The sequence below is a fragment of the Urocampus carinirostris genome, chromosome 7, assembly GCF_059441175.1.
Source record: "Urocampus carinirostris isolate Australia breed hairy pipefish chromosome 7, RoL_Ucar_1.0, whole genome shotgun sequence".
In the NCBI taxonomy this organism is placed as follows: Eukaryota; Metazoa; Chordata; class Actinopteri; order Syngnathiformes; family Syngnathidae; genus Urocampus; species Urocampus carinirostris.
In genome coordinates, this window is record NC_142355.1 from 14,277,245 (window position 1) to 14,288,810 (window position 11,566).

The 11,566-nt window shown below is 38.9% G+C and overlaps 1 protein-coding gene across 2 annotated transcripts in view; it reads left to right on the forward strand.

Moving 5' to 3' along the window:
* Positions 1-11,566, forward strand: part of sema3e (sema domain, immunoglobulin domain (Ig), short basic domain, secreted, (semaphorin) 3E) — a 69,422-nt gene that overhangs the window by 38,607 nt on the left and 19,249 nt on the right. For both annotated transcript variants that reach the window (XM_088339831.1, XM_088339832.1), the window contains exons 2-6: positions 397-557; positions 739-798; positions 2,849-2,968; positions 6,947-7,040; positions 7,134-7,250. In XM_088339831.1, the coding sequence (XP_088195957.1) occupies positions 397-557; positions 739-798; positions 2,849-2,968; positions 6,947-7,040; positions 7,134-7,250 (552 nt within the window). The remainder of the gene's footprint in view (positions 1-396; positions 558-738; positions 799-2,848; positions 2,969-6,946; positions 7,041-7,133; positions 7,251-11,566) is intronic.

The following is an 11,566-nucleotide window of genomic DNA, read 5'->3' on the forward strand; positions in this document are numbered from 1 at the left end:
TGAATGATCTCACTGGGGCTGCGATCATGTCTTATAGCCAGGAGATGGTGGCAGAGAATAGCACCTTTAGATTAAGGCATGTAGCTTTTAATAAGGTGCGCTCTGTAGTCCCGAATTTGCAGTCATTTCTTTTCTTAGAATTTTTTTTCCAAGGCAAAGGCTCGCAAACACTGGAAACGGGTCAGCGACCCACCAGTTGAGACACAATGCTTAAAGCATGAAGCACTGATGATGTCAATGAATATAGACAGAACAAAGCTTTTTTAAGCAAATCATGTCCGACCTGGGCATGAGTGCATGTTAGTTTTTTGAAAAATATAAACCACAAACTGCCCATGATGTGTTGTCATAATCATTTTTATTAATACTCAACAACTTATTTTGACATTATGGCAGATCTTTGGCAGTCGAACAGGACCTGGGTGTTCCAGGGCAATGGAGGGCCTCTTCAGCCGCAGACCATGCTGCTGGACGAGGGCCACGAGAGGCTTTATGTCGGGGCCAAGAATGCTCTGTACTCCCTGGACCTGGACCAGGTTAACACGCACCACAGAGAGGTACACACCAAGACTGATGAACTCTCAAACCCATTAGGCTCATCAGACCTACTTAGATGTGCATGTTTGGACATAAAAGGAGCTTTATTTTGACTCCAAGTACAGTCATGAAACTGGAATCATATTTTGTGCAGTTCCAATACCGACAATGTGTTATTCTTTTTCCTTCTATGTTTTTTAGATCCACTGGGCGAGTTCAGAATCTCAAGTGCAAGAATGCCTGATGAAAGGCCGGGAAAAAGTATGTGTATTATTTCATACAGAAGTATGGTGTATGGAAAGTAGGAGAAACGGCCCTGGGACTACATACACTTAGAGTTTTGAATCCGAACCACTGAGCAAGAAGTTTTCAAAAAAGTACAACATATAAAAAAATTTAAAACATGATTTGGTGCCACTCTTTTCCCCGGTGTACTTGTGTAGCGCTTTCCTCCATAAAATGCCCTTTTCCATAAAACATTATGTACATGATAAAACATGATGTACAAGGTGTACATTAAATTGTACACTTTGTACATTCAATTAATAGAAAAATAATTTCCAAATCATTCATTCAGTGCCAAAGACATATTTTCACATTAGTCAGGATTTTTTTCTGACAATAGTCAAATCATTGTAATTAATACTAGAATTAACCAATTTGCATATTTTCGAGTAAAATGTAGTTAAAATTAGAGGGAAACATATTGAAATGAGAAACACTTAATGTCAAGAACCGGAACAGGAGAACCCAAATGCGTGACGTTTCTCACACAAGCTTTTATTTTACGGGAAATGGGGCAGCCATGCACGTTAACCCAAACACCAGTGATTCGGCGATCGTTGGGCGGAAGATGTAAGGCAGCAGTCCGGCGTGGAATGACAGGAATCCAGAGGCCGATGAGATCGATACCAATTGCACGAGCAGATATCGGACAGATGGGGTCGATACCGGACAGGACGGGACACACAGGATTGATATTAAAACTGGATATCAAAATTAAACAGGGCAAACTAGACGGTAACGAAACTAAAGATCGATATTAAACAGGACAAAATAGACTGGAACAATACCGGACATGAAACACAAGCAGGAAACCGGACAGAGGTTCGTTGACGGACTGACAAAGCGTGAGTGAGGGCACTGAGCTTAAATAGAAGGGAAGCCAATCCGTCAACGAGCCGCAGCTGGCGCCACACGGGCGGGGCCAATTGGACGCCATGGCAACCGTGACACTTAAAATAGGGAACAAAGCATTTTACTCTTTAAAATCTTCTTTATTTATTTATCTGTTTAAATCAAAACAACATTTAGATTCAAATAATATGCACTGTCCCTTAAAGACATGTTTACAACCAAAAAAAGAAAAAAAGTAAATCATAATAAAATCTGCTAGAAGACAAAAAAAATGTCTGTTTTGAGTACAGAGTTACAAATGTCACTACAAATATCGTAACATTTTAAAAAAGCGCCATTTTCTGACAAATGAGTGTCAATTAGTTGAAAAAATAGATAAAAATATTATGAAACTAGAAAAATGATAAGTGACCTTTTGTGACAATTAGGTATTCCATTTTTTTTTGCAATGAGAGTATACCCTTGTTATAAATTTCAGTAAAAATATCGTAAAACTAAATAGAAATTTTTAAAAACTAAAATAAGTGACATTTTCTGACAAAATGTAACCAGAAAATGTGTTTTTAACGTGTGTGTAGTTTTGTTTTAAATTGAAGTAAAAATATAAAATTATAAAAAGAATAAGTGAGATTTTCTGACAACAGGTTACATTTTTGGGGTAATCTTTTTGGTATAATTAAGTTATACATTTAAGTAAAAATCATGTATAATTACAAAAAATATGCAACGTTTTCTGAAAAAGGGGTAAGATTATTACTAATATCTTATGATTATTATTTTTTTGATCGTATGAAAAAAGTAAATGACTTGAAAAAGAAATCCTAAACTAAGAATATATTTAAAAAAATCAGTCAAATCTTCAAGTAGATTTTCTTTCTTGCTATGTACAATTTTGAATATCCTCACTAAAGCTCTATTTAGTGGAGTAAATAGTAAATATTGTGAGAATGAATGATCTACGAAAGAAGATTAAAAAACACAGGTGTACCAATTGAGGTATCACCATGATAATCTTTGTTGGACCTGTCCTTTTAACATTTTTGATGATGCATTCAAAGTCTGGCATTTTTCCATTACAAAATTTGACCCCCATCCCATCCCATCCGCTCGAGCAACACTCCCCTGCTGCATTGTCATCACCTCTGTGAGTTATTCGTTCTAATTCTTTTAACAGATGGAGTGTGCAAACTACGTCAAGGTTTTGCAGCAGTACAACCAGACACATCTTTTGGTCTGCGGGACGGCATCCTTTAACCCAGTGTGTGCCTTGGTCCACGTGGGACAAGTAGGGAAGGTGAGTCATGGCAGTAATATCTTCTTCAGTGTCCCCCTTGATTTGGTTGTATATTTATCATCTACAGTGGAACCTCGGTTCTTGAACATAATCCGTTCCAGAACCCTGTTCGAAAACCGATTTGTTCGATCACCAAAATCATTTTTCCCATTAAAAATAATGTAAATCGTTTTAATCCGTTCCAACCCCCTGAATGTTTACCTTGAATGTTAAACATAAACGTAAAGCTAACCCAGGCTAATCGTACGTCCGCGTTATCGTAATCTTCCGTACGAAAGATTACGCTAACATGAACGCGTAAAAATAAAAAAATCAGGTCGTTTACAAGTCATTTAGCAACCGGGTCTCCACAACAAGTGGTGAGCGGTTCATTGGAAAGGGGGCTCCGTTCCAACACCCTGAATGTTTACCTTGAATGTTCAACGTAAACATAAAGCTAACCCAGGCTAATCGTACGTTCGCGTTATCGTAATCTTCCGTACGAAAGATTACGCTAACATTAACGTGTAAAAATTAAAAAAAAGGATAAAGAAAATAATTATGAATAGGATTTCTTACCTTTGTGATGGTCAGCAGAAGGCGCAGGTGGACAGTGGGGTATTCCCTAGCAAGATAAGACACTCGCAAACCTCCTTCATATTTTGCTATTATTCCTTTCTTAAATGCAATAGTTGTACGCACTACTTTTCTTTTTTCACCTGTAGCAACTTTGCTTCTTGCACTGACTTTCTTTGGAGGCATAATTAGGGGCTAAAAAACTTCGTACACCTATATTAAAAGCGAAAGCAAAACGAAGCCAGTCCGCACGCGATAACAGTTGGTCACGAAAAGAGCGATCTACACCCGTACGCCGCTCAGCATCGCACCCTAGCGTACGCACTCAAGCATTCCCGACGTTCAAAATCCGATTTTTTGACCGAACAGCGAAGCAAAAATATCTCGAAATTTTTGGTCGGACTCCGATTTGTTCGAACTGAGAGACGTTCGAAAACCGAGGTTCCACTGTATTATATCATACCCTACACAGCCTCCTTGTTTTTATAATCTCAGTTTTCTCTCTATAGAGAAAAATGTTATCATATCCATGTTCTTTTAAAAGAACTGTGAATTTAATATGCCACCAGTAAAAAGGTTATCAACGCCATTGTCTCATTTCTCCAACACTGCGAAGGGGTCTGCTAATTACGTAACTGGTGTATCCTGCATCTGCCAATCAAAAAAAAGTAATAACTCGAAAGGGTATTACTCCTTTTTTTTGGGCTTTTGAATGATCCAACAAGAAGGCCCTCAACTTTGTAAAAATAAAACAAAGCAGAATATATAAACAAATCAATTTTAAAAAGGGCAACCCCTAATGCCAAGCGCCCAAGCAGGAAGACAATGTTGTAACTCCCTTAGATCTGACTCAGCCCAGGCTTGAACCAACGACCTTCAAGTCTTGGGACAGGCGCCCTACCCTAAATAATTTGATTTCAAGTCAAAAAAGGGTTTTCTTACAATTTTACCAATTTTTAATCAAAAATGAGTGGTGCACGTCATACACGATTTGCACGTTATACACAAATAAATACAGTACAGTAGTACCTGTCATGACTACCGATTGGAATCACCTGTGCCCGCTCATTTGGCGCCAGCCGCTGCAGGCTATCTGATTGGCTCCCTGTCTCTTTTTAAACCCAGTCCTGTCACTCTCCTGTTGTAAGTCCGTCTGCGAACCACTGTTTATACAAGGCGAGCCTTTTTTTTAACCCTGACTCCCGCCTCTCCTGTTTTTGCTCCCGTTGGTCTCCGGCTACGACCTGTTTTGATCCCGACCACGTCTGCTCTCCCGTCCCGGCTCTCGACCCATTTTTGATCCCGACTACGTCTACTTTCCCCTCCTGGCTTACGACCCGTTTCCGACCCTGACCATGCTTTTGCTCTCCCTGTCCCGGCTACCGACCTGTTTTTCCGTTCCTGACACCGGCCTTGTCCGCTACGGAAGATCCACTTCCGTATTCGGAGCACAATGCGATTGCGAGAGCGACTTGCTTCCCGCGTCCACAAACATTGGATCTCGGGCGCTGCCCTTCCTCTTCCTATATTTCAATAAAATTGTGAGAAAACGTTACGCGATTGGGTCTACACTGTGTGATGGTCGTAACAGTACCTCTACAAATTTATTTAGTTCTGTTAATAGCTTTTTAACCTGAAAATTTTGTAAGTAGAGACATTTTGTATGTAAATACTCTATTCCGTTCCAAGCTCTGCAAAAGTCCAATACGTTTTTTAATAACTCATAAAATAGCGTCAGAACATGAAACAAATATATGTTAAAATTAGATTATCGCACCATGAACATAAATCGAAAGGCACATAAAGTAAAAAAAAATAAAAAAAATAAAGGAAATAATAAAAACAATATTTTACCTTTTTGCCAGGCGTTTCTTGGAAAACTGATCCAATGACATCTACTTTTGCTGACTTTTGACAATCCGTCAGAAATGCATGTGTCAGACGTGGCAATAGCCAAACTTTTCAACACTTTTTCCGGTCGATTCCTTTTTACAAATTCTGACACTTCATGGAGTTTTGCTAAATAACTTTCATATAGACTGATTAAACGTTGGCTGCATCGTCCTTCTCACTATCTTGCCGGGACCACCCTCCTCCTCGTCTCTCAACTCTGAAATGTGACATGACACGAAGAGCATGCTGGGAGCATTCATGCAAACTGGATTGCTAGGCAGTGTCATGATCACTCATTACACTCACTTATGCCCGCTCGTTTGGCGCCACTCACGGTTGTAAGAAGACCATGGTTACGTATCATTATTGAACGTGATGGCTGCAAGAGAACTTACTATGCGGCTTTATATTTTCCCGGTATCTTGTTTTAGAACAATCTTGATGTTTCTGTGATGAGTCTATTTTTAAACTAAATTCAATTCAAAGTGTTTATTGTCATATGCTCAGTAAAGAACCCCGTTTTCCTGCACAATAAAATTCTTACTTTGCTGTCCACACAGTTGCCAGCAAAAAATTAAATGGAAACCAAGAAATGTTTGGCATTTCTTGAATCCCAAGACTTTAACCTTCCGAATGATATTTGGAACGATGCATTTGAGTGATTGGTGACATCGTACAGACACTGTTTCCTTACATGTCTGAGACGCGTATTTGCTTCTTTGCAAGTTTTTGGAATGTTAAGGGGTTAATAAGTTTGACTGAATTATCTGACTGTTTTGTCAACGTTGCCATTGTAGCGCCTTATAATCCGGTGCGCCTTGTGTATGGAAAACATAGGACCAAAAACTATTTTTTGGGGCTGCGCCCTAAAACCTGTTGCGCCTCATAGTGCTGAAAATACGGTAATTGTATTCATATTTAGTTTCTTTTGTCTTTTATTAGTATATTTGGTATTGGAGTAATCCAAAAGTAATTGAAAGTAATCCAGTTAAAGTAACCCTACCCAACCCTGTTCATAACCTGAAACTTTCGTAAGCACATTCTTAAGTAGAGGTACAACTGTAGCTCCCAATCTTTTCCTGCTTTGCAAAATTCCCAAATATTTTCTCTCCACATTTAACCCAAAAACAAAACAGATGAACGTAAGGTGTGAACATGAGTGAGAACACTCGTTTGTCTGCTGAGTTTTGACCTATGGCCGGCCTTTGTTACAGTCATCCGAGGGGCCATATTCACAGCACAGCAGGCTTGCAGCCCCTTCCACATAAATCAATGACAGCTCTGAAACACCAGTGGCGCTCGTAAAAATGCAAGCTGTGCGTCAATAGTTTTCGGGTGGCTGAGTTCTGCACGATTGTGTGTTTGCCACCTGGTTACCAGAACTCCAAGATCAGTCACGCATATTTCTTTAAGTCATATATACCTGTAAGAGCAACATGCCACTATTTTGGCTCATCCATCATTCCCTCCTCCTCTTCATCGCTTGTCACATAGATGCGTAATGATGCGTGGTCTACTTTGTACCGACAGGACGCGCTGTTTTCTTTGGAAGAAGAGAGCATTACAAGCGGGAAAGGACGATGTCCGTTTAATCACAACAGTCCATGCACTTCTACACTATCAGGTAGGAGATAACGTCCCATGCGTCATCTGCGTAAAACAGGGTGCAATTCTGCCATCTTGTGGTCATAAGCTATTATGCTGTTTTTGCTTCCAGGTGGAGAGCTTTACGTGGGCCTCTACACCGACTACTGGGAGAATGATGCCGCCCTGTGTCGACTCAACAACCGCACCTATACGCGCACTGAGAGGGATGACAGGAAGCAACTCAACGGTCAGTTCAAATCCTTTCATTTATGATGAAAATGCATACACATGCTGCACAGGGTTGGGCAGGGTTACTTTAACTTGATTACTTTCAATTACATTTTAGTTACTCCAATACCAAATATGCTAATACAGTGGAACCTCGGTTTTCTAACGCCTCTCAGTTCGGACAATTCGATGTTCGACCCAAAATTTAGAGAAATTCTTGCTTCGCTGTTCGGTCAAAAAAATCGGAGTTCGAACGCCGGTACGCTAGGGTGCGATGCTGATCGGCGTACGGGTGTTTTAGCCCCTAATTATGCCTCCGAAGAAGGTCCGTGCAAGCAGGGCAGGTGAAAAAAGACAAGTTGTTCGTAAAACTATTGCCTTTAAGAAAGACATAATAGCTAAATATGAAAGAGGTGTACGAATTTCCGATCTTGCTAGTGAATACAGCATATCTAAATCTACTATCAGTACGATAGTAAAGAATAAGGGGGCTGTGAAATCGAGTGACGCGGCTAAGGAAGTTAGCGCTTTAAGCAAGCAACTGCCGCAAGAGGTTGAAAAACTTTTGATGATTTTTCTCTCCCCACCGTCCACCACAAAGGTAAGAAATCCTATTCATAATCCTTTTTTTAAAATTTTTACACGTTCATGTTAGCGTAATCTTTCGTACGGAAGATTACGCTAACGCGAACGTACGATTAGCCTGGGTTAGCTTCATGTTTACGTTCATGGTAAACATTCAGGGTGTTGGAACGGATTAAAACAATTTTACATTACTTTTAATGGGGAAAAACGATTTCGGTGATAGAACAAATCGGTTTTCGAACAGGGTTCTGGAACGGATTATGGTCGAGAACCGAGGTTCCACTGTATGAATACAATTATGACTCACAACACGTGGTAAGCTTTCTCTCCTGGCTTTGATCTCTTTGATTTCCGGCAAAACTAACATAAAATGCGACAGAAACAAAATGAAAATAAATCCAAACAGCTTGCCAACATCATTTTTGCCGTTCCATGCATTCTTTTACTCCCCAAGCTTGCACACAATTTAGTAATTTCATTCATATTTAGTTTATTTTGTCTTTTATTAGCATGTTTGGTATTGGAGTAATCCAAAAGTAATTGAAAGTAATCATGTTAAAGTAACCCTACCCAACCCTGTGCATCCAGTTGGACCTCTTGGTACCAACTTATTTGTTCTCGAGTTTTGCTCGTAGCTCGAATTGCTCGTGTAACTAGCGACTTTTCATGACGTCACATAAACACGAATTTGTCTGCTCCAGTGATCCTTAATCAGCAACTCTCTGATTGCAAAAACACATTAAAATCGCATTTAAATAGAAAAAATAAATTATGAAGTAAAATAAGATGATATTAAAAAATGCAAGTTGTTTTATGAGCGCTGTAAGAAATGAGTGCGCGTGCCGCGTAGGGGTGGGGGATGGGTTGGCTAGGGTTACTTTAACTTGATTACTTTCAATTACTTTTGGATTACTCCAATACCAAATATGCTAATAAAAGACGAAAGAAACTAAATATGAATAAAATTATGATTCACAACACGTGGTAAGCTTTCTCTCCTGGCTTTGATCTCTGGCAAAACTAACATAAAATGCGACAGAAACAAAATGAAAATAAATCCAAACAGCTTGCCAACATCATTTTTGCCGTTCCATGTATTCCGTTACTCCCCAAGCTTGCACAAAATTTAGTCATTTTATTCATATTTAGTTTATTTTGTCTTTTATTAGCATATTTGGTATTGGAGTAATCCAACAGTAATTGAAAGTAATCAAGTTAAAGTAACCCTACCCAACCCTGCGCATCCAGTTGGACCTCTTAGTTCCGGCTTATTTGTTCTAGAGTTTGGGGAATTTACGGTTGCAAGGAGGATACTTATTGAATAACTGTCAACAGTTATCTCTTGAGCAGATTATCAGAAATAAATAAATAAATAGTTATCAGCTGCCACCTATTGATATGGATGAATGCTGCAGTTACTCGGCTGATCACTGGATAAAAATACTCAACAATGGCAAGTTTTTTTGCAAAATAATATGGTCAATGTCCCGCACCCATTCGGTAAGTGGTTGAAAAAACCCTGCTCTAATGGTGCCAGTACTCCCAGAAGTACTTAAACACTGCAAAAAATAAAATCTTATCCCATTTAAAGTTTCTTTTTCAAGTGTGTTTTTGTTGATGGGAATGTATTTCTTAAAACAGCAACATTTTACAAAATATGCATGAATAACATAAGCTTATTTTGCTTATTTTAGAGTTTTTATTTTAGTTGAAATTCAATAAACAATGACCAAAACATCCTTACATTGGGGTAATTTTTTATAAGATTAAAAAAATAGTATTGAAAAGTAGCATCAAAGCAAAAACTCACAACTAGTTTACTGTATATCTACAGTATAACCAAAAAATCTTGTCCCGGAGTGGAGAGCACATTCGCCAAATATGCAAAAAGGTTCCTGGTTCGAGACTGGGTGGAAACATGTTGGCCTGGAGAGGGATGCGTGTAAACCAGGCTGTACTTGCCCTAGACACACTACAGGAAATGGTGCGACCCCTAGTGGTTGAGAGTTCCAACCAACCTGTTTCCTTTTACTTCACTCTTTTTTCTAGTCAACCAACAAAAATAACATTAAAATGATCGATGTCATCTTATTTCAAGGATGACCTAAAATATTTCTCCTTTTAAGTCTTATTCTCATGCAATAACTACTTTTTGATAATAAAAACATTTTTTAATACAAAATAGAAACAGTGCTAACATTTACGACCTATCTTTTGTAGTTTACTACTCAATTTAATATCAAATAAATAAATATGTTTTTTTTCTATGAAAACTACAAAAAACAAAAATAAAAAAAAAATCAAGCAACCCTCATTTTGTGATGTTAATTGATCCTTTGTTATATATGTTGCATTAGTGCCATCTGTTGGACACTTTTAGTAATAACAGGTTTCATGCGTAGTTTAATATTTTGACTTAAAAATAGCACTCTACAACCAAAAAAATTCTAAATATGAGAATTCCCCTTAGCCGAACTGAAAAATGATTTTCAATGTTTGGCAGCTCTGAAAAGACGAATATAAGTGAGGAAATACATCAGCTATCTTCGATGTAAGAACATTAACTTATTGTAATCCATCCATCCATCCATTATCTGCACCGCTTATCCTCAGTAGGGTCGCGGGGGTGCTGGAGTGTGCAGGGGTAACCCTGAACTGCTTGCCAGACAGTCGCAGTGCACACAGTGACATACAACTCACCTAAGAACAATTTGGAGCGGCCAATCAACATGATATACATGTTTTTGGAATGTGGGAGGGAACCGGAGTGCCTGGAAGAAACCCAGGAAAGCACGAGGAGAACATGCAAACTCCACACAGGAAGGTTTGATCCCATGACCTCAGAACTGTGCTGCACTTGCGCTAACCACTGCGCTGCCGTGCTGCCCCCTTATTGAAATCATTTATTCTAATTTCAGCAGCAGAAAAAAAAATGTTGATGACGTTATCATCAAATTAAAATCCCAGCAGTCAATGAGAAAAAAGTTTTGTTTCTTTTATTTTTGATTATTGCAGTGCACAAAAGTCCTAATTACCGTAAATTCCGGACTATAGAGCGCACCTGATTATAAGCCGCACCCACCACATTTTAAGAGAAAAACTGATTTTGTACTTACACAAGCCGCACCTGTAGATAAGCCGCCTGCGCTCACATTAAAAAATGTAACACAAACACAAAATTAACCCAAACCCGACTTTCGGTCCCGCAGTTGAAACTGAATGTTCTTCATTAAAGTACACAGTCCAAAATTTACAGCCGGCAAAATAAACGGAAAATGATACCGGTACTTAAGGTTTGATGCAGACCTGCAGAGTCCGGGTCCCGTTGAAAGTAATCCAAGGAAAAAAGTGTATATTTCCAAAGGTAAGGGTGGGAAAAATATATATCCACTATTGTCCGCCGCGTCCACAAACACGTCTCACCTTTACTCCACTTCCCGTCAGCCCCTGCTGTTGTCACCCCTTTTTTGACTTGCCCGTGCAAAACATATTAGAATAAGTCTCTAAAGTAAATACATTACAAAAATATACAGTTGCAAATACATATTATACATGGTTACACATATTTACAAAGATAGACGGTACACCGAGAGAGTTTTCAAAGCTTTAATAATAATAATATAACTTTCATCCCAAACGGTGCCTGTGACAGGTAGCAACATGCTAGCAACACGCTCACAACACAGTAAACGGGTCTGTTAAAAAACTTGTAAAAATCACGGTAAACCGTCCTCATCTTCCTCCTTAGAA